Consider the following 22,318-nt stretch of genomic DNA (forward strand, 5'->3'; position numbering starts at 1 on the left):
GTCCGGTTCTGCACTGGTGCATACTCTATAAAAAAAAAACTTAGTCTGTGATTCTGTGAATCAATAGACATGCATGGATACGGGAAGTATGGTGACGAGTTGGGAGCGACTATTTGTATAGATATGTAACATGTGCTAGAGAAAACAAGAACCTAGGCAATAATGCTTCTCATCGAGAGCGAGATATGTTGGTGCATTGCATCCATGCATGGATATCTTGGAGCATTGTGCGAGGGCCACGCGGAACCCCTGCACACCAAGCAAGCAAAAATTCCGCGAGGCAAAAGATATCGCCAGCCTATGTTTGGACATCCTACAACCATGGCGAGCCCGTGGGCAGACCTTAAAATGCCATGGCCATGCACGCCGGGCTAGCTCCCCTCTCAGGTTAAATTGGACGTCCTTCCTATATAACTTCGACACACTCGGGATGCGGAGGCCGTCAACCTGCAGCATCCTCCCATCGAGCCGTCGCCTCCTTCCTGCTCTCTCTCGGTCTTAATTTGGCCTGCCCTCCCCGCGCGCGCACCGATAAATACACTCTCGACGAGGGCGGTCGAGAAGAGACCGAAAGGAGCAAGAAACATGGCGCGGCTCTCCGTGACCACCACTGCCCTCCTCCTCGCCGCCGTCGCCTTCTTCATCGCCGCCGAGGCCGCCGTCACCAAGGACTTCACCTTCGCCCGGGGCATAAAGCTGCACATCTCGAAGCAGGGCACGGCGACCGACCACATCTTCGCCGGGGGCAGCAAGCTCTTCGTCGCGAGGCACGACGCGGCGCCCACCGACCATGCCTTCGCCCGGGGCAGCAAGCTCTTCGTCGCGAGGCACGACGCGGCGCCGGCCGACCACGCCTCCGCCCGGGGCAGCAAGCTCGACGTCACGCAGAGCAAGATCTCCATCCCGAAGAAGAGGCTCGCCGTCTCGCAGAGCAAGCTCTTCGTCGCGAGGCACGACGCGGCGCCGGCCGACCACGCCTTGGCCCGGGGCAGCAAGCTCGACGTCACGCAGAGCAAGATCAGCATCCCGAAGAAGAGGCTCGCCGTCTCGCAGAGCAAGGCGGCCGTCCAGAAGAAGGGCTTCATCTTCTTGGAAGGGCGCAAGCTGGCCGGCGGCGGCGCGTTGTCGGCGGACACGGCGGGCGCGGCCCCGGGGGCGGTGCAGGCGTGCGACCAGCTGGAGGCGTACCAGAGGGTGTGCCACACGCTGCTGCACCTGTCCGGGGTGACGACGGCGCGGGCGCTGATGGAGACGGCGGTGCGGGTGGCGCTGGGGCGGGCGCGGGCGGCCAAGGTGACGTTCGACGCGGCCAAGGCGGCGTCCGGGGCGGGCAACCCGATGGCGTCCATCCTGGGGTCGTGCGAGCAGAACTACGACGACCTGGTGGACGCGCTGGAGGAGGTGAGCCGGGCGATGCACAAGCCCGGCACCAGCAGCGAGAGCCTGGTGGAGAAGATGACGGCGGCCAGCACCTACGCCGGCGACTGCGACAACTGGTACGAGGAGCGCGACGTCAAGTCGCCCTACGAGGTCATGCAGCGCCACCTCGCCCAGATGGTCTCCGTCGCCCTCGGCCTCGCCAACAAGAAGCTCTGAGCAAGCTTCGCCGTATGCTCGCTATGCTTTGCTGCGCGTGCTGATTAATGGACTCTTGTGTGTGAAGGGTGTGGTGTGCTGTATGCCGTATGCATGCACTTGATGCTACAGTATATACTATGTGATCAAGGTTTGAGGAGGTTTGTAGTGCTAGTGTATGTACAAGTATGCTAACACGGCAAGCAGGTTGACCTCATTAATCTAAAATATTTCATTTCAAATCAAATGCTACTCTATTTGGCTTTCCTTCTTTGTGTTGGAAAATGTCTTCAAAACTATGACTGGAGTGGTACATGACATCTTTCTTTTCTGTGGTTTTTCCGTTTTGACGATCTTCTATAAAATGCCACATTATCCAGCTGCGAAGATGGCTATAGCATTCCAGATTTCATTGTGTTTACTAAAAGAGAAGAAGTCTGCATTAGTTGAAGGAATGGGAAAGATCGCATGCTTTACATGGTCTTGCACTGCAAGTTCTCCCGCAAAAAACAACAACATAGATGCATTGTTAGTTTGTCTTCACCGACATCGAAGATCCTTACGAATGGTGAGATATTGAGTTTGCTGACGAAGATCCTTAGGAAAGGCAAGATATTGAGTTTGATTGCTGGATGATGCCAGGTCGCTCTCAATTTTGATTTGTGCTGGTTCGTGTGCAACACCCCATGTGCCCGCCTCGCAGCAATACACTTATGTTGTGTTTCAGTTTGGGAGATCAGAAATTTGGTGCGCCTACCCATTTTGTGCTAGAACTGTTCTTCACGAATGATGAGCTGGTGATTGATTAACCAATACATTCCTACCATAAGGAGCATTGTTGTCACATAAGCAAACACAGCATCATGATACAACCGTCACCAACGGCACTAAGAAACTCCATGAGAATCATGATGACAACCGTCACCAGACCTCCTAAACTCATGATTGTTTCAGATTGCTCGCTTAAGTTGAAGATTTCTCTGTAGACTTGCTGGAGACTGCACCACAGGTCATCATACATTCACACCGGTAAGAAAGGTCAATACAGTTCGTGATGCTCCACAGGGAATACAGAGCAGACATGCACCCAACAATTTTTTTACTCATGACTAGGAGGTATCAGAGGGTAATAATACACCTCCAATCAAAATAGCTTGGAAGGAAAATAGTAAGATTAGAAACAGGGCCCAAGCTTGTGAGTGACATCAATAGGGTAAATAAACCAATATGATACATGTGATATCAACCAGGAAAGAATTGGAAAACAAGAATTCAACTAGGCAACTGTACCGGTGGATGGTAACTTACAGCAAACATGGGTAAAAACCACTAAGAGAACTCTGCATGATGGAAGGGTGGAGCTTTAGGGACAAGAGCCCCAACCTGCCGGTAAACGCCATCTATCCTGCCGCCGTAATTCAGGTGCAGCACTACATGTGCTCCTCGCCTCCTCAGACTCTAACAAACTGCTTGATTGCTCCAGCAGCTAGAGCAGAGATCAGATAAGCCTCAGCTCGTATTCACCGGCCATTGTGATGTACCTAACCCAAGGGAGGGCCTGGTATCCACTTTTCTCGATGACTTTCAGATAACGAACCTGCAAAAGTATAAGAATATGGTATATAAGCAGGATGCAAGACTGCCAAAGAAAGTTGTGAGCAAAGCTACCTAGTTACAGATCTACAACAAGAGCTGATGGATTACCTGAATGCCTGAAACGGTAAAATAGGGTATCTCAAATTTCACACGTATTGGAGCCTTCTTTTCAGGGGTTGCTTCTTCCGAGGTAATGCTGGGAAGGCTAAACTCTGCTCTACACATATATTCCTGATAGAGTAATAGGTCCAGGGAATTAGAGCAATCCAGCCTAGCATAACATGGAAGCAAAAGTGTACATATGGAACTGGATCAGGACCTACCTTGCCACCAGGAAATGATTTAATTTTCCAGACCATTGCGTCTCTCTCAGGTGCATATGCCGCAGAACCCATTGAAGTCCTTATATTTGGGTTTGTCGCATCATAGGGTACAGGTACTTCAATTTCTACATTTGTTCCGGTGCTGGAAATGAGAAAAAGAAATGCTATGTAAGTTGGTCATTCATGCCACCAGAGGCACATTATTATTGTTAGAAACAGGCACCTTCTTTCCTTGAACTGGCTCCTTGCCTTCACCATGATCTCTATCCGGCTTCTTGAATGCTTCTCAACTTGTGCTTCTACCCAGATCAGAGGCTTCACCTGCAGGAGGGACCAAAGCAAGATGTTTCATGCACTAATATCAAATGTGTGCCAGGACTTGGCATCTCATATGTCACCAAATAGTTCCTGATTGTAAAACACAAAGGACAAACCTGTGTGGTGAGTCTGTAAGTCATTAGATCAAAAGCTCCATCTGGAGGGACGAATGATATAGTCCTATCATTCTCAAATCTGGTCAACCGAACACACCTAAAAAAAGGATCGGTCAATATAAACCCTAAAATGACTACTATGACAAAAAGAATATAGTAATCGTGTAATCTTACTGATGAAATTTGATATCATCCAGATCTATTGCTTTTCCTTTAGTTGCTCGGCCTTGCGCTTCCAAAAGAACTCTATCATTCAACCCAAGTTTACACTCGGGCATTCCACTGTGACAAGTACATGCATATCAGCCATGATGAATATATCCCACAGGATATACAGGGAAAACATAGTCGGATAATACTTTGACCCATTAACCCAAAAGACCAGAAGTTGAAACCAGCTGGTTTGAGTCAAAGTTCAATTATCATTTGTAACTTACATAATCCAGTTCATTTATCGGGTACAACTTGATGATATTATCTGAAAGAGAACTAAGTAAAGTCTGCTTGTTCAAGACACACTTGCAATACATATGTTGTAGTTGGCAGGGTATGTATACACTTTATTAGTCTTTATTCCTCACTGTCAATTTGTTTCAACTGCTACTACACAACTACTAATTTTAAAGGTTACAGGAATGTGTTGGATAATATAATCTAGCTACATCTTCACAGAGCTACATGGATGTGATTCATATTAAATTTATTACTACACAAGCAGCTGAGTTATAAGCATAGTGTGAATTTGCGGTATGACTGTATGGGATGATATCACGAAGTTACCTCAGAAAGGTCCGCATCTTCAGCGCGCCGATGATGTCAGATCTCACGATCTGCCCGTTGCTATTGACAAGAATGTTGACACTCTCAACCACATCCAAGAACACCTGCGATACACGAGCCAACAATTTTCCCATCACATAACCATCAAAGTGAACCAGAGTAAACAGGGGCAGAGGTGTAATGTATCGCACTTCATTCTTCTTGTACCGAATCCCCTCGCTCCGCCATGACACGGCGTTCGTCACTGCCATGGGCGGCCTCTGTGTGACCTCCATCCTGTATGCATCGGTCTTGATGAACTCACTCAGGATCGTCGCCTCTGTGTATTGCGGATACCCGAAGTCCATCATCTCATCAAGTAACTCATACTGCGCAGAACAAAGGGCGTCCATAAGCCCCTCCAACATCAGTGGCAGCAACTCAAACTGAACCAAACCCAGCTCATGTAACACAGAAACGCACCACATACCACGACGACGAAGTTGTCCCTCAGAGATTCCTCCTCCAGCTCCTCAAAGTAGTGCTTGAACACCTGCGCCGACACACAGATCACATGAGCAGAATGCCCGTTGCTGCTACTTGCTCGCAATGCTAAAGAGAAGCACTGCTCGCTGCGGTGAGAATGGCGGCGCACGTACATCGACGAGGCGGTGGAGGAAGAGCAGGATGCTGGCGGCATTGCAGTTCTGGCGGGCGGCGGTGAGGAGGAAGACGTTGTTGTGCTGGATGAAGGTGTAGGAGACGCCGGCGCCGTCGTGGACGACGGGCGAGTGGACCTCCGCGTCGCCCTGGTAAAGCAGGGCAGAGCTCAGACCCGCAATTCGATGCTGCACAGATCTGAGAGGAGAGGGAGGGAGGGCTCACGGACCTCCTTGTCGAGCAGCTTGGTGAAGAAGCGCTCGGCCTGGAGCGCGGTGACGTCGCCGCGGTAGTCGCGCCAGACGAGGACGCGGCCCTTGATGTCGAGCAGGAAGAGCGCCGACACCGCCCCCGCCATGCGGGCGGGGCACGCTGGATCTGGATCTGCCGGTGCAGTGCCTGACTGTGTGGTCGGCGGGGGGCGGCGAGCGGCGCGGGCGGCTGCTGGCTTCGGGCCTCGGCCGCTGAGGCCTCCGGATCCGCCGCGGCTCTGGCTGCTGTGCACGCGCGCGCCGTGTTTGAGTGAGGGAAGGGAAGGGGAGATCGGAGCCGGGACTGACGACGGCGGGGGCTTGTGCTGGAGTGGTTGGATCAGATCCGGGCGGTTCTCTTGCTGTCCCACTGCACGGTGGGGCCAGTGCTTGGTTCCTGGCTTTGCCAGGATTAGTTAGTCTTTTAACAGGAGTAACACGTGTGTGATTGATGAGGAAAAAAATGGATCAAGGTTGAGCGTCTACAGCCGGACGCCCCCGGCCCGGTCACCGAAAATGCGATACGGACATCTTAAACGAGTCTCAAATATTCGGACTGGCCAGCATTTCTCATTTCTAGCCCAAATATGCGGCGGATATGCGGCTCTTAGAGCATCTCCAACAACCGCGCAACGCGCCGCGCGTAAAAAAGTCATTTGCCGCGCGTCGTTCGCCTGATTTGACGCGGCCGGCAGCGGTGGCTCCAGCAGACGCGTCAAAATTGAGCGCGCGCGTGTAGCTCCAGCGGCCGCGCTAAAATGCAGCGCACGCTAAATAGTGCGTACATTTTTTTAATAAAATTCATAGATAGAAAAAACGATACATAGATATTTTACATAGTTCCATAGCATAGATAGATAAAAATTATTTAGATAGTGCAAGGACATCGATAAAAACTACTAGTGCACCTTCAGCCTACTCCCAGTCATCGTCGTCATGTTGGAGATGCTCTTAGGCGCGTCCACCATGTTGGACCCGGCCCACACTAGCCCATCCGACACCGCATATATCCCTCTTCATCCGCTCACCGGACCATACCCTAGCCACTTCAATCCACTCTTTCCGCCACCCAAGCTCCCGTCCTGCTATCTCCGACCATCTCTGACATGGCGGGCAGCGGATCTAAATCATTCACCTCCAGATCTGTCGACCCCGACCTCATCCCACGCGGCCCAGATGAGGATAACCGATGTCTGGCTTGCGCTCCGCTGCTCCCGAGAGAAGGCCCGTGTGAGGCAGCGCTCAGACTCTTTCCGTCGGGAATTCATTGTGTCCGCCCAAATGGCGCATGGATCCAGTGCTAGGTGTGTCGTCGCTGCCTCACCGGAGGCGATACGGGCCGTCTGGCGTCCGAACGCGGTGGAGGACACGCACCCTCTCCGTTAGCGCCCCGAGGCCATGAACGTCGTCTGACGCAAACAACATTAGATTGTGGAATTGGTTCGCTTGCTTGGAACAACAAATTCTTCAAGATTGTGAGCTATAACATTTTTTTGGATTTTGAGTAACACTTGGCACAAAATAAAAACTAGAACAATAATAAAATCTGGAAAAAAAACTCTAACAAAAACTCTAGCACAATTACTAGTGACATAATTTCTTCCCGACAACGGCACCAGAAAAAGATTTGATGACTCCCTTTAGTGATCCGGTAACGAGTAGCAAAAAGGTTCCCCGTCTCTTTCCCTAAGGTGTGACCTGAGTTATCGATTTTGTGAGAGGACGTGCACTACACCAAAGGTTTCTAATAAGCTTTTGCAAAAGGATTAAAATTCAGCTTTTATACCGGATTTAAATCACCTTTGTTACTAAAACACTTATAATAAAATACACGACATGAGGACTTGATTCTTACAACTATATATTTGTGATCAAGATCATCATGATCTTCATTCGTGCTCTATACAACACCCATTAAAATGTGCTTGCATCGAGACGTAGTGGGGATATATCCAAATTGCTTCTTGATCGAAACATGCCATGCATCTATCTACTACCCTCCGTATAATAGAACGAAATGCAGAGATCCAAGTCCATATTGTCCATCCATACACCTGATCATATAGCCCATAATACTCTGATCTTAGTGCCAATTGCAATCACTATTCCACCTCTTCAAACGCACGCCCGCGCAGTCCTGAGGCACCTATAGTCGCACGGTTCCGCCAATAAAAACCGTCCAGTCGTGCTCCTCGCCTCCCTCGCATAGTTCTAGTCACCCTTCATCGCTCCTCGCCTCCCTTCTCACACGTGGGGGTGCCTAGCATGTCATCTGCGTCGCCCTCGCCGGCAGAATCCAGTCACCCCCTCGCTCCTCGATCCTCGCGATGGCGCCTTCCTGGTGGAAGTGGAAGGACTTCCAGCCAACATGGCCCCTATCGCCCATCACTGACGGACTTGCAGCCACCCGCCGCTGCCCGCCCCTCGCAACTGGGCTTGCAACAAGCACGGACCTGCCAGCCTCACACCGTCAAGGAGGTTGCAAGTTCCTAAAAAATAGGCTTGATTGTAAGGCTTGTCGATGTGAACACGAGCATCCGCCATCTAAGGAGTGGCCTCCGACGGCGCTTCTTTCTCATCCTACACCAGCCTTGGTTGTAAGGCTTGTTGACGTAAGGCTTGTCAGGCACAGAGCTTGGGCCAGGCGCACCTCCAGCCTTTGACCACTCCATCGCCATAACGAGAACATTTGCCCGAGAAAGAAAACTCAAATCGAGTGATAATGGAGGGAACCCTAACTTCCCTTTTCTCAAAACTGATAGTAGGTCAAGGCCAGGAGGTGACGCGGGATCATCCTGGTTCAGCCCGAAGCAAAACTACTGAGGGAGATCGGGGCAAGGAAGGTGAAAACCTTAACAACAGCCTCTGGAGAACACTACTGCAGGATGGTCCTAACGCAACACATGTATCGAAGACCCTTCGACCAAACTGTGGGTGATGCATAAATCGCAAACGGTATGGCTCAAACGGACAAGTCCAGTCACTGGCCGGACGCATCCGCGGACCTTTAAGGCCAGATTTGCTCTATGGACAAGGGGCGACCTTTTTTTTTGAGTCACGCCAGGTCGTTCAACTCGTGCGTGTTTCGTTCATAGTTTAAAAAGGCGCGCCTAAGCAAGCGCTTAAGCACGCCTAGGCTCTAGGCGTTGGCAAAACGCATTGCGCATAATTACGCTTAATCTACGCATAATTGCGCATAAGCATATGCTTTGGTCAGTAAAGCGCAAGGCAGTGGCAAAACGCACAATTTACGCCTACGTTTTTTTGAACTATGGTTTTGTTTCGGCTCGGCTAGACCAGAGTATATCTGGCCATGGGTCGGGCCTTAAAAGTCCATGGCAGAAAACTAAGGCCCAGACCCTCCCAGGCCCTACCATCGGGCCTACTTTTCAAGACCCAACCCGACCCATCTGGTAAAAAGCCCTGAAAAGCCCTTAAGGCTTAGGGTCGTGGGCCGGGCCTCTTCCTTAAAATGCCAAGCCCAAGCCCGTTCAGGCCCTGCTGGTGGGCTCAAAACTCAGGCCCAAGCCCGGCCCACGAGCAAGCCCATCGGGCCTAGGCCCTGGATTTTAGGGCCGGGCCTAGGTGGACCAACAGGGCTGGAACGGAGATGGCCAGGACTATAGCTGGCCAAATGGGCCGGCCCGTGAGCACGCCGGCACGACCCGCCTTGGGCCAGGCATGACACGAGCTAAACGGGCCGGGCCCGGCATGCGGCACGCCATGGGCCGTGCCTGAGGCTGGGCACGCGGGCCGGCACGGCACAACCCGATTATGTTTTTTATTTTTTTATATATCTATATATGGCCCAACATGTAAATATAGGCTAAAAACGCTTAGTGCGTCAAATAACAGGCTGAAAATATGCAGCCCACCATGCTAAACATGCCGGGCCGTTTATTTACTGGGCCGTGCATGGGCCTGGGGGCCCAGCACGCGGGCCGGCACGGCACGGCCTGTATAGTAATCGTGCCTGGCCCGGCACGGCCCGCCAGGGCACGATTACGATGGGCTGGCCCGTTTGGCCAGGACTAGACCAGAGAGACCGGCCGGCCCATCAGGCCCTTCTTCTCCCCGACGAGAGAGAGTTTGCTCCGGGCTCGGCTTCTCTTCTTCCTTCGAGCTCCCACGCCGCACGCCCCTCATCTCCCTCCCCTCCGTCTCCGTCTCCTCTCCCACGCGCCGCGCCAATCCCCGCCACTCCCAGCGTCGCCGGCGCCAGGCCAGCTCCACCGAACATCCATCACCCAGAACACGAGATCCGAAAGGCGGGCGGGCGGGCGGCGGCGGCGGCGGCGGCGCGGAGGATGGCGGCCACGCTGTCGCAGCTGGACGACGGCATCGTCCGCAGCATGGCCATCGGCGCGGTCTTCACCGACTACGTGAGCCTCATTGCCTAACCCCCCAGCCCGCCCCCCTGTTTGTTCCTTCTGCCCACGCTAATCTGCCGCGGCGAATCGGCTGGCAGGCCGGGAAGATAAGCTGCCTCGACTTCCACCGCAAGGAGGACCTCCTCGTCACCTCCAGCGAGGACGACTCCATTCGCCTCTACAACACCACCAGCGCCACGTGAGTCCGCCGCCCCCGCTTGGGTTCACATCTGCTCTTTTAGTGCTTCTGCCTGTGTTAACTGAACCTCGGTGTGCTAGAGAGGTTACGGCATGTGGGTGGGAAGTGTCTGGCATCTAGTGCATTTTGAGTGTTGGCCTATAGATTCGAGTGACAGTGCTGGGTTCTGCTGTTTGGGGATGCTGGTAATGGGCTACTTTGATCTTAGTGGTATCTTGCAGCGATGCTTCTGTGACTATGTTAATAAATTTTATGGTGATTTGCTTCACAAGTAGGAGTACAGCAGCATTAGGCCATTGACTATTTGTGATGCAAACCCCTAGTAATCTGATGTTGCATGTGTTAGACATAATTCTGTAGGATTACATGATAGGATCTTTAGGCCTAGGCATTAGATCGCGAAAACATGATTAGACAGAGAGGTAGATCTGCAGGGGCACAAACGTTGGTCCGTGGCTCGGCCCCTTTACGTTATGTTATCCTTCCATCCCAGTGGGTCGTAGTCTCGTAGATCAATTCCAACATTCCCCTCGGCTCAACTACTTTTGCCCATTGTCCATAGGAATAATATATGAAAGTAAGGTGTTACAACAACCAATGAAATGTCGTTGAACGTCAATACTTATAGTACGCATCCTGTTTTGAAATGGAAAAATATTACTTATTGGGAGTAGTTCATGTTAACGGTCCCATAATTCTAGGATCGGAAGGCTTCCCATAATCCCATGCCGGCTACATGCTCATGAAAAATAGTGGGTGTTAAGCTTTTAGTGAGCGGATCCGCAAGCATACTTGTCGTACTGATATGCTTAACATTAATAGTTTGATCATGGATTCTTTCACAACATGATACTGTTTGTCAATGTGCTTGGCAGCAACACTTAACTTGCTGTTACTCGTATAGAAAACTACGAGTTCATTATCGCAGTATAATGTTAGTGGTTTAGGGATTTCTTACTATCCACACACCCGACAAAATCAGCGTATGAATAACCTACAACTTCCACATTATCAGACCTTCTATACGTAAGCATGAAATCTTTAGTGCCTTGCACGTAACACAATACTTTCTTTGTGGCCTTTAAATTTATCAATGTTCAGGATATCGGTAAATGGTACCATATTGGTCGGGTGCTTTGTATGGATAAATCGGTGAATCGCCCTATTATAGCTGAATATATTAGTAACCCATTTATCGGTAGGTTAACCAGGGCCATATCAATATATCCTAGGCTTAATAGGTTAACTAGGGCTCTATTAACTGAATTAACTGGTACCATATTCAGCACAGCAGCAACACCAATGTTCCAAAGGAGAGCACAACAGAAGCAAGAACACAAGTGCAGAACAGCAGCAGTAGGAGTGTGGTACATAACAGAGGAGAGGGGTTTACCTTGCTGTTGCCTGGGCCAAAAAAGTGCCTGGCAGTTTATCGGCCAACCGATAATTCAGCCTGACAGCCGATAAATCGGTTTGTCAGACTGATAAACTGCCCCTACCAGTTAATGAATCAAATAGGGCCTTTTCATATCGGAAGGGGTCCGAATAGCGATTAACTGACCGAGATGCTGATTAACTGGCCGATATTTGGAACATTGAATATAACATATATGCAGATGTCCACTTCATTTTCTTTTATTTAAACCAGAAGTGCAGATGTCCACTTCATTTTCTTTTAAACCGGAAGTTCTAATAATCTTATCGAACTTGAGGTACCATTGTCAAGAAGTTTGCTTCCAGCCATAAATGGATTTCTTTAAATGATCTGCCATGTATTTTTTTCTTCCATGGCAAAACCTTCAGGTCATGTCATGTCCACATCTTCGTTCAAGAATGATGTCTTGACATCTATTTGATGTAGCTCTAAATCATAATGAGCTGCAAGTGCCATGAAAATTCTGAAAGAATCTTTAGATGACACATGTGAGAAGGTTTGATTATAATAGATCATTCTCTTTGTGCGAAACCTTTTGCTACAAGTCTTGCTTTGAAGTTAGAATCTTTTGACGTCCTCTTTGGTATCATATTTGGTTTTTTAGACTCACTTGCAGCTTGCCTTTTTGCTCCATCAGAACTTCTACCAAGTCCCAAACATCATTTGAACTCATAGACTTCATCTCGTCTTTCATGGCAACCAACCATTTGGACAAGTTTTCACTTTCAGTAGCTTCCTTATATGAGACCAGATGTTCTACCTTCCCTATGTCATTTACATCCTTACTCATGTAAGTGACAAAGTCGCTTGGGATGGTTCCTTAACCTTGTGATCTTCTCACAGGCTCATTACTTTGTACATTTCTTCTTGCACGGGGAGGACGAGGATTAACACCAGGTTGAGGATCATCAGTAGATTGAGAAACCTCATCATGCTGAGGACCTTCATTAGGCCGAAGCTCCTCATTGTACCGAGGATCCACGTGAAGTTCAGGATCACTAGTAGGTGTCTCATGCATATTACGCCTAGGGACAAAATTCTCTTGGATAATTGGGGATAGAACATACACCCGCTTCTCCTCAAGATCAATTGCCCTAGCCTTTGTGACTCCATTATCCTCAAAAACACCGCTTGCCCGATGTCCACAAACTTGGTGGTATGACGTGAGCAACCCTTTCCTCTAGGAGCTTACCCATTGAAAAATCAACTAATTGTCTTTGGGCCCCACTTTTAAATTTGTGGATTCATACTTTAGCTTTAGCACGGGCAGCCCCACACACGCAAGTAATTTGAGCTTGGTTTCTTTCTTGTCCACATCTCATAAGGTGTGCCTGTTGCTGACTTAGTTGGAACAAGATTTAGCACATGCATGACTGTCTTTAATGCCCCCATCCAAAGGTTCACTGGTGATCTTGAGCAGCTAAGCACGGTTCACACCATATCCATAAGGGTGTGATTGCGACGCTCAGCCATGCCATTTTGGTGAGGTTCACCAGGTGTTAAATAATGAGCAATGAGTCCATTCACAGTTGGGAACTTGGTAATAAGTTCCTAATCTACCTCTATGTTAATCATGTTTAGGTGATCTAATGTCTAGGCCAAACAATTCTATCACGCTACCCTAAAGAATTATGTCTTAACATTGGTACCAGAGCGTTCCATTCCCCCTCGTAATGTGGCCCAAACGATGGTGCCATAATTTCGAAGAATTACTAACGCCTTTCCATTTCTTCTCATCTTCCATTCATCACTCACATACGTAAAAATAATAATTAAGGAATAACATGTATAATTTGCCTCATCTGACACCGACGCCAACATTTTTATCACACTGATTTAAAATGAATTGTTTGTTGCCAAACATGCATGCATACATGTCAACATCCACGCAAGAAACAAAAACTAAATTCCTACTTAACTAGATACATAAAGACCATTATTTCATTGAAGCTTGTAGCTGATGTGAAGCTCCAATGTGAGAGATCCTGCAGTTTCAACATCGACTTCAATTCCATTAGCTACCTTAAGTTTTTTTGCCGCTTGAGTTATAATTTCGGTCGTAACGAATCCCTACATGGAGTTAGCAACTTGAGCAGTTGCACCTGAATCAATCCACCATGACATTCTAGAGAAATCAACATAAATTGTTTCATCATCAAAAGTTATTTCATCAATACCTTTTTTGTTAGCCATTTGAGAAGCCCGGGCAATCCCTCTTAACATGTTCTGGGTGTTTGCAGAAGTTGCAAAGTCTCTCTCCATCAGTATTCGTAGCATTAACATTAGAGGGAGCTGGAGGAGCCGAACGATAGCAACTTGGCTCTTTACATCCCTGGGCTTTGGCTCATCTTTCTTGAGGACTTGTTTTTTGTTGAGCTTATGATTGCCATGGTTTCATGCTCTCTCTTCGCAGAGTTAACATGAAAAACATGGTCCTTTTGTTTGCCTCTCTGTTCAAGTTGCTCTCGTTCTGCTCCTCCAACCCTCTCTAATGTTAATGCTACGAATGTTGATGGAGAGAGAGACTTTGCATCTTTTGCAAACACCCAGGACATATTAAGAGGGATTGCCCAGACTTTCTCAAATGGCTCAACAAAAAAGATATTGATGAAATCACTTTTGTTGATGAAGCACTTTAAGTTGATTTCTCTTGAATGTCATGGTAGATTGATTCAGCTGCAACTGCTCATTTTGTTAACTCCTTGTAGGGATTTGTTATGACCCAAATTATAACTCACGGGGCAAGAAAACTTAAGGTAGCTAATGGAATTGAAGTCGATGTTGAAACTACAGATCTCTCACATTGGAGCTTCACACCAGCTATAGGCTTCAATTAAATAATGGTCTTTATGTATCTATGTAAAGTAGGAATTTAGTTTCCGTTTCTTGCTTGGATGATGACATGTATGAATGCATGTTTGGCAACAAACAATTTATTTTAAATAAGTGTAATAAAAATGTTGGCCTCAGTTTCAGACGAGACAAATTATACATGTCATTCCTTAACGATTTGGTATGCATGTGAATGATGAATGCAAAGATGAGAAGAAATGGAAAGACATTAGTAACTGTTTGAAATTGTGGACATTGTCGTTTGGGCCACATTTCAGGGGGGGGGGGGGGGGGGCACTCCGATACTAATGTTAGACATAATTCTTTACGATTACGTGATAGGATCGTTAGGCGTAGACATTAGATCACCTAAACATGATTGAATAGAGAGATGATTAGGAACTTAGGATCAGTTCTTTTGGGGCTTATGGGTGGCTGCCAAAATAAGCTGCCCCCACCCAGCTTATTCTGGCAGCCCAACCTAAAATTTTATTCTAGAAGAAGCCTACTAATTAAAAGCTTATTTTGGCAGTCATCCATAAGCCTGAAAAGAACTGACCCTTATTGCCAATGGGTGCAGCCATTGGCTTAGTGGGGCGATGTCCCGTGCCTGCTCGATGCAGGCGTGACATAGGCTCGGTGAATATGTCGGTGGCGGGTACCGGCGATCATCTGGACGCCACCGGCACTGTTTGGTGCCGTCGGAGATGGCCTTCCTATTGCAGCAGCGCCTCCCCTAGATCGGTTTAGGGATTTGAGATGTGGGGAGCAGCAGAAAACTGTATGCGAACTGGTCATACGTACCCCCCCCCCCCCCCCCCCCCTCCCCCCCTCTTTTTATATGGCCCTGGCGATCAGGCAGCCGAGACAATGTTGGTTAGGGACGCCCCTGATCAGGGTGTGTTAGTTTGGGGCAAGGGGCACGAACGTTGGTTCGTGGCCCTCCCCTTTATGTTACGTTATCCTTCCATCCGAGCGGGCCGTAGATCAATTCCAACAGCATGCTGGTCAGTACGATCCACTTAGATGATTTAATGTTGTTTGTACTGAGTATTTGTTCATGGTTATGCTGCAGTATGCCATTGTCTTATTTATTTTCCTACTGCAGTTGCTTGTTTTTCTTTGTCAGATTTAACTTTTTTGTATGCGACCCTGCATGATGCCAGCATTTTGCTTTGTTTCATGCACTTGTGTCATTGACTATTATTGACAAGTGCTAGAATTTGGACTTTTTTTTTAGGTTGTCGAAGACAACTTATCATAAAAAACATGGTGCTGACCGTGTCTGTTTTACTCATCATCCGAGTTCCATATTATGTTCATCAAGATACAATGTGGAGTCAGGAGAATCACTTCGTTACCTGTCATTGTATGACAACCGTTGCTTGAGATATTTCAAAGGACACAAAGACAGGTTCAACAAATTTTCCTTGGATTCTTGTTTGTAGCAACTATTTCAAGGGTCAGATGCTGAGGCCTGCATTCTTTTTTATGTCATTTCAGGGTTGTTTCACTATGTATGTCACCTGTCAATGATAGCTTTATGTCGGGGTCACTTGATCACAGTGTCAGAATATGGGATCTTCGTGTAAATGCTTGTCAGGTTTGGCCACAGAATCTGTTAATTTGATCACAAATAACTTCAATATGCATATTTTGTATTTAGCTGATGAAAAGTACCAATTTATCCTCTGAGTGCTTTTCATGCTTACACGTTTAGCATTCAGGGTATACTACGTCTGCGTGGTAGGCCTTCTGTTGCATATGATCAGCAGGGACTTGTTTTTGCTGTAGCAATGGAGGGAGGTGCTATTAAGCTGTTCGATTCTCGGTCATATGACAAGGTCTGTATTGAACTTGAATCTCAAAGTCATATATCTAGAAAGCACGTGAAATTCTCAATCTTGTGAAAGAAACCACTTTCAGGGTCCATTTGACACTTTCTTGGTTGGTGGAGATACGGCTGAAGTGTCTGACATTAAATTCAGCAATGATGGCAAGTCTGTGCTTTTGACTACAACTAACAACCATATATATGTTCTGGATGCATATGGAGGGGAGAAGGTCAGTTAGCGCTATAATTGCAGAATTTTGCTTCAGACATCGAGCTGTAAAGTGCACAGTTTCCTATATCTTGTCATTAACAACAATATATATTAACTCATCTTTGTCTGTTATTTTGTAGAAGTGTGGCTTCAGCTTGGAGCCATCTCGCAACATTGCAACTGAAGCTGCTTTCACTCCAGATGGTCAATATGTAATTTCAGGTAATGTTTGGTTTTTTCGTGCATCTTCCTTAGGATATTCTGCTGCATACTACCTCTGAACTTACCCAACATGTTGACCTGTAATTAAGCCTTAGCATGTAATATCATCTCTAGTCTCACTCTTTTCTCCCTTTTGCTTTTACTTTGGGAAGAGAGCTTATAAGATTCATCAATATATTTTTCACCTTCAACTTGTGTGTAGCTTTTTTATCAGCATTAGAGAGGCATTTATAGTTATAGTGTTACACTGCTTTCACGCCAAGTAAAAAGTTAAAATATCATAGCGATGATAATACATCTGATATGGTGGTTTGCTTCCCATTCTCAATTCTGGAGCACTATTGCTGAAAGTGAAACTTGGAAATATCAAATTTGCTAGAATGCTTTAGAAAAAGCACTGACCAGGTTGCGTGGCAAAAGCTGTTGCTGAAAACAACATATGCTTTGATGTTGCAGGATCTGGTGATGGTACCTTGCATGCTTGGAACATCAATACAGTACAGGAGGTAGGTACCACTTTCTTAAACTTTGATTACAGCGTGTGTTTTGTTGGCTTAGTTTCTTTTCCTGTTGCAGATTGCCTGTTGGAACAGTCATATTGGTCCTATCACTGCTTTGAAATGGGCCCCTCGTCGAGCTATGTTCGCAACTGCATCAACCGCACTAACTTTCTGGATTCCCAACGAATCCAGTTCGAGTTAGGTCCCTGAAAAGGAAGATGGAACGTGGAATACACTAACTTAACAAAAGACTTGTATCATGTTCTTTCCTTGACAGGACAGGTACTATGTATGAAGTATCACTTGCTTTATTACCATATATGTGGAAACAGTGATGTTGGTTCCCTGTAGAATGTATTGAAGTGCTCCCTTTATTTTTTAAGTATATAATATTGCACACTTGCTCATTATTTTCTCTTGTGGTTCTGTCATCGTACATAAAGTCGCCCCGAATTCTTCCCTGTGCTATCCTAGTGCATTTGTTTTGGAGAATCGGGAACTTGTTCCATATTCTTTTGTTGCTGGAACAGGGTAGACTTTTGCTTAGAATATGATAAGCTGGCCTTCTTATATCGCTAAAGCTCTCAGATTCCTGATATTCTTTATCACCCCAAGATGATGAGGGCATAACGTTCTCTTCAATTTGTGTAGATTATCATTATGTGGGAACCTGATCCTTCTTGTCGCCTTGTTATTCTTAGAAAAGCCGACGAATTAACCACTGCTAGCTTTATTCTTAAAAAAGCCAATGATTTAAACCACTGCTGACTTTTAAACAGTGTTGACATACTTTTTTTAATAGTTTGGGTTGCTTACCACATGTGTCACATGGTTGCTGACTGTAAAACTTTTGAAAGATATCAGAACAATTACAACAGCATTCTTGTAGAAGTTTTCAGTATCCTGGAGGAGGTTCTCTTGGTTGGATATTCAATCATGTGGGGTAATCCCAAGCGTTCATTTACATGAAAAACTACGCAGATTCATCTTACATCCACCTCATTTCATGTCTATTTTAGCACTGATGATTTTCCTTAGCAGCAAGTTGAAGAACTACCATGGGATTACACCTGCTAACTTCTCTAATGCAACAATATAAGAAAAGACCAAACGAAAGGGCAGGGTGCAAATTACAGAACCATCAGTCGTCTACACCAAAGCGGTCCATCAAACCCGAAATAGCACCTTGCATCATTATTACTGGGAGCAGCAAGGCACGACATACAACATGAAGCACTAAACCATAAAATCAACACCGCTAGTCATCTATCAAACATGCAACAATGGAACAGATTTCCTGCCCAAGAGACACCCCCTACTTCTGCCTCATGTAGATCTTGTGCAAGAAGGACTTCAGAACCTTCTGAACAGGAACGCTCGGCTGGGCTTCGATATCAGCAATCAGCTTCTTGTAGCTCTCGCTCTCGTACTCATGGAATACCGCCTACAATAAATAATAGTCAAACCAGTGGTTAGACACTGCCATATTTTGCGGAGTATGAGAATGCCAGTAGCTCTTATTATATGAGACACAATATTATTTGACCGCTCCAGCAAGAAGTTTTCATCGGCAGACAACTATTTTGCTGACTATGAGAATCCAGTGGCTCTTATTATAAGACACAAGTAGATTACTTTGACAGGTCCAGCAAGGAGTTTTCCGTCGTCAACTTAGACCAATTTAAGCATACTACAGTAAATAGTTGTTCATAGGGGGTGCAAGAGTGAAGGCCCATCAAATGAAGTTTTGGTTTTCAAAGATACGAGGAAAAATGTTACTTTGACGAATACTCAGTAAAACAGTAAAATATTTCCTGTGAGCATGTTGATCAAAAGTAAACATGCTTAAGTGAATGAAATGGATTGATGCGTTATATTCTGATTCATAGTCCTACTAAATCCATTACAGTCCACATATAAATATAACAGGGTTAAGTGTTAGACAAACCTCAAGGTTAAGTTCTTTGTAGAGATCCTTCACTTTTGCCACACATGCTGGATCTTTCTTTCCATAGTTTTCCTGTAGAAGCATTAACTGTTCAATAACAGCCTCCATATTATTCCAAAGGGCAAAGTAGCGCAAAGGTGACTTACAAATAGAATGCTCTTTTGGCTCTCATCAGCATGCTCAAGAGCTTGGACAACTAGCCAGGAGCACTTGTAATCTTCAATGTCGGTGCCGATCTATGTTAAGACTCAACGTTGATCAAATTGCAAGAGCTAAATAGAACACATCAACAATATAACAATTGCCATTCATTTTGAAACAGGCACATGCAGTAATGCACTAACCTTGCCAATAAATTCAGGATCACCATAACAGTCCAGATAATCATCCTGTAATAAGAAAATGTATATTAATGCTAAGTAGACTAATGGTGGTCGCAGCCAAAAGATTAATATCATAATGTGTAGCGAAAATAGGAGTTACCTGAACTTGGAAGTAAGTTCCCATCTCAACAAGTATGTTCTCTACAGCACCGTAGTTCTCCAAACTCTCACCAGAGAGTAGTAGCGCACATGCAACCTTTCATAAAGCAGCAGATCAGCACCAGTTGAATCAGTATCAATTGCCAAAACAGAGATGTGTACAGAGAAGATAAAAGAAACATAGAATGATCATTTTACCGGCAGATAAAATGAATAGTAGGCTGTCTTGAATTGAACAATTCGGCGGTGGCTGCAAAAATATTAGAGCTTCATATTAACAATAAACAAATGGTATATCACATATCAATTATTACCAAGAAATATCAAACAAAAGAAGACTGTGCTCCTAAATTTATGCGCGATGAAGCATGCTAAAGAAGTTTATCTCAGAGTTGGCACAATGTCAACTTACACCCCAATGTTATATTTCGTTAGATCTTTTTCTCCCTCGTGGGTTGTAATAAGGTCCAGCATTTGACCAGAAGCTGTCTTGAACTCAACCTGGAAAAACATGACAAGGTAATCACCACCTGTGATGATCCACAAGTTCAGACTGCACATGTTTCCTCAGCATACTATGTACTTACCTCGTTGAATAAATCAAGGAGATCGGCATAGTAAGGCTTCTTCTTAAAGTGGAGCCGAAGCATTCTCGAAATATGGTTGCGAAGGAGAATCCCATCATTTACAGCAATGAAGCCAACCTAGTTTATCAGAAAAGGGCAGCATTACGGATAAGTTTATTTGTAACATTGGAAAGAAGGGACTACAGAATGTTCTTGAACGAAGACAAATGAGTTTTTCGAACACTGTAGCTGGAAAGGACAATTTAGTTTTCACTAACCTGAGGCACCCTAAACCAACAAGGCTGCCCACGTCGAGTGTGGGAGTCGTCCATGATATCATCGAGCACAAGAAAGAAGGCTTGAAGCTACACAGACAGCAGCAAATCTTAAGGGGGGCAATTTTGGTTGCTATAAATTCACTGGAGCAACACTGAGAGACGGGGAATTACCCATTCAATGCACCAACCGAGAGTGGAGGCAAGAAACATCTCCTCCTCGGTAAGAACATCGACGCCTTTCAACAGCTTATAGCTATCGACCACAGAGAGCCCACGGTTGCACTTTCCTATCATTAGCAACAACAACAGATTAGAAACGCGGTAGCTTCTTGTAGTACTACTTAAGAAGAAAACCTGTAGCCCGAATTCATCTCCTCACCTCCCAGTACATTGTAGTCCAGCATCTGCTCCAAAAAAGAAAATAAAGGCACGATATGTTAAAATAGCAGAACTGAACCAATAAGAAGATCATTGTTCATCCAGTCTCTGTCTGGAGCATCTTGAGAATTTTTTTTAACATGAAAAGTAAAAACAGCATGCAAAATGCAGCATCATGCCTACACATTAATGACAGGGAAATGGATCTCTACATATAGAAGTAACTAATGACCACGCATGCTCTGTTTTAATAACGGGTATAACAAATTAATAGTCCACTTCGAAGAATTTGAATCTAACAGAAACGATTACGATGTGTTTGACATTTTGTCCTTCAAATTTTTGACTATACTAATAACTTGTGAGAACCATCTTGCTCTTAAACCTAGAACGGCCCTCCGGCAGATCACTTGCAATTGGAAAGCATTTAATCCTACTTATTAACTGTGCAGGAGCTTCAGATTTTGGTTTCTGTACTTGCTAAATATGATCCAGCCTTCCGTACTAAGCCAAATTAATTGCCGATTCAGCCTTGGGCAGCAAACCGGCGCACTACTACTAGCAAGCCAGATTGATTGCGCTCCCACCCATCAAGGAGCCGATCTCGCGCCAGCTCAGTCAAATCTTAACAGCGGAACCCAGCAAGGAAGGAGGAGCTGGAGGCAGCGGGGCGGGACGAAACGCGGAGGAAAGCGGAAGCAGAGGAGGGAGGGAAGGGAGCATTACGCGGTCGATCCACTGGTGCGACGACTCCGTGTACTCGAAGGCGGGGTCCCGGAGCAGCTCCGCCTTGAGCGCGTCGTAGATCCGCGCGAACGCCGCCTTGGTCTCCCCACCCCCGCCGTTCGCCGCCGCCGCCATTGCCTCCTCAAACAGGGGAGGGCAGGGGAGGGCAGCCGAGGAGGGAGTAAATCGGCCGAGAGGGAGGGAGAGTGACCTCAGTACGGCCGCGCTGGGAGGGAGGAGGGGGGCGGATGGCGGGTGGCGGCTGCGAGGGGCGCGGGGCGCGGGGCTATTTTAGGGGCGGGGCTGCGACGGCGACGGGTGATGGGCGGAGGGGAGACTGGGGATCGCGATGGCGTCGAGCTCGGAGCACTGGCAGCGGCTGCCAGTATTAATATATACTGCTACGAGTAGTAGTACTCCAGTAGAGAGGGGAGGGAGGGAGGGAGACGATGCGTGCGAACAGTGTCCGTCCGTTTCGTGCGCGATCTGGATCTGTATTCTGTACTGCCGTGCTGGAAATTTGGGATTCGCAGTTCGAATCCGCATATAATTTTATAGTTTTCCAGCGCGTTCGTCGCTGGCCCGGCCGCAGCTGGTTGGCCTTTGCTTTGCCCTCTAGCAGCCGTCCGACCACCAGTAACTTTTGTTTGTTCTAAAAAGGGAAATCTGAGGGACGACTAACTCGGCTTGCATTGTGAATTTATCTACGCTCGTCTCGTCACGCCATGTGCACGGACTA

The 22,318-nt window shown here is 46.7% G+C and overlaps 4 protein-coding genes across 5 annotated transcripts; 2 read left to right on the top strand and 2 right to left on the bottom strand.

The window, feature by feature from the left end:
- Window positions 1-446: 446 nt before the first annotated feature.
- Window positions 447-1,822, top strand: LOC125538074 (uncharacterized). 2 transcript variants are annotated; one of them, XM_087529774.1, is made up of 2 exons: window positions 447-767; window positions 828-1,822. In XM_087529774.1, the coding sequence occupies exons 1-2, from the start codon at window positions 586-588 to the stop codon at window positions 1,594-1,596; spliced, it is 951 nt and encodes a 316-aa protein (XP_087385900.1). In that variant the 5' UTR covers window positions 447-585; the 3' UTR covers window positions 1,597-1,822. The 2 variants fall into 2 exon arrangements, with proteins under 2 accessions (XP_087385900.1, XP_048557336.1); XM_048701379.2 differs by having other exon boundaries at window positions 447-1,822.
- Window positions 1,823-2,729: 907 nt separating this feature from the next.
- Window positions 2,730-5,978, bottom strand: LOC125527456 (AP-1 complex subunit mu-2). The gene is made up of 11 exons (XM_048691967.2): window positions 5,577-5,978; window positions 5,347-5,496; window positions 5,178-5,240; window positions 4,900-5,076; window positions 4,709-4,812; window positions 4,103-4,210; window positions 3,929-4,025; window positions 3,718-3,815; window positions 3,495-3,636; window positions 3,280-3,402; window positions 2,730-3,172 (listed from the first exon to the last, which is right to left on the bottom strand). Exons 1-11 carry the CDS (start codon window positions 5,703-5,705, stop codon window positions 3,074-3,076), a joined length of 1,290 nt encoding a protein of 429 aa, XP_048547924.1. The 5' UTR covers window positions 5,706-5,978; the 3' UTR covers window positions 2,730-3,073.
- Window positions 5,979-9,653: 3,675 nt separating this feature from the next.
- On the top strand, window positions 9,654-17,611 carry LOC125527450 (Transducin/WD40 repeat-like superfamily protein). The gene is made up of 9 exons (XM_048691958.2): window positions 9,654-9,980; window positions 10,067-10,167; window positions 15,675-15,848; window positions 15,938-16,037; window positions 16,162-16,278; window positions 16,361-16,498; window positions 16,620-16,701; window positions 17,158-17,207; window positions 17,278-17,611. The coding sequence occupies exons 1-9, from the start codon at window positions 9,906-9,908 to the stop codon at window positions 17,401-17,403; spliced, it is 963 nt and encodes a 320-aa protein (XP_048547915.1). The 5' UTR covers window positions 9,654-9,905; the 3' UTR covers window positions 17,404-17,611.
- Window positions 17,612-18,297: 686 nt separating this feature from the next.
- LOC125527446 (farnesyl pyrophosphate synthase) lies at window positions 18,298-21,959 on the bottom strand. The gene is made up of 12 exons (XM_048691956.2): window positions 21,580-21,959; window positions 20,855-20,879; window positions 20,647-20,762; window positions 20,476-20,562; window positions 20,219-20,335; window positions 20,044-20,132; window positions 19,830-19,881; window positions 19,633-19,728; window positions 19,494-19,538; window positions 19,296-19,385; window positions 19,150-19,221; window positions 18,298-18,645 (listed from the first exon to the last, which is right to left on the bottom strand). Exons 1-12 carry the CDS (start codon window positions 21,712-21,714, stop codon window positions 18,517-18,519), a joined length of 1,053 nt encoding a protein of 350 aa, XP_048547913.1. The 5' UTR covers window positions 21,715-21,959; the 3' UTR covers window positions 18,298-18,516.
- Between the last annotated feature and the right edge of the window lie 359 nt (window positions 21,960-22,318).

This window comes from Triticum urartu, chromosome 1A, assembly GCF_056163025.1.
Source record: "Triticum urartu cultivar PI428250 chromosome 1A, HENAU_Tu73, whole genome shotgun sequence".
Lineage (NCBI taxonomy): Eukaryota > Viridiplantae > Streptophyta > Magnoliopsida > Poales > Poaceae > Triticum > Triticum urartu.

Excerpts from the sequence above, each read along its gene's own strand:
- LOC125538074 (XM_048701379.2), top strand. The coding sequence starts at position 586 with ATGGCGCGGCTCTCCGTGACCACCACTGCCCTCCTCCTCGCCGCCGTC.
- LOC125527456 (XM_048691967.2), bottom strand. The coding sequence starts at position 5,705 with ATGGCGGGGGCGGTGTCGGCGCTCTTCCTGCTCGACATCAAGGGCCGC. Across the intron at positions 5,077-5,177 it reads GGGACAACTTCGTCGTCGTG|TATGAGTTACTTGATGAGAT; the intron begins GTATGTGGTGCG and ends TGTTCTGCGCAG. Across the intron at positions 3,173-3,279 it reads TTACCGTTTCAGGCATTCAG|GTTCGTTATCTGAAAGTCAT; the intron begins GTAATCCATCAG and ends ATACTTTTGCAG.
- LOC125527450 (XM_048691958.2), top strand. The coding sequence starts at position 9,906 with ATGGCGGCCACGCTGTCGCAGCTGGACGACGGCATCGTCCGCAGCATG. Across the intron at positions 15,849-15,937 it reads TTCAAAGGACACAAAGACAG|GGTTGTTTCACTATGTATGT; the intron begins GTTCAACAAATT and ends ATGTCATTTCAG. Across the intron at positions 16,038-16,161 it reads TTCGTGTAAATGCTTGTCAG|GGTATACTACGTCTGCGTGG; the intron begins GTTTGGCCACAG and ends TTTAGCATTCAG.
- LOC125527446 (XM_048691956.2), bottom strand. The coding sequence starts at position 21,714 with ATGGCGGCGGCGGCGAACGGCGGGGGTGGGGAGACCAAGGCGGCGTTC. Across the intron at positions 19,882-20,043 it reads ACGAAATATAACATTGGGGT|CCACCGCCGAATTGTTCAAT; the intron begins GTAAGTTGACAT and ends ATATTTTTGCAG. Across the intron at positions 19,729-19,829 it reads ACTATTCATTTTATCTGCCG|GTTGCATGTGCGCTACTACT; the intron begins GTAAAATGATCA and ends GCTTTATGAAAG.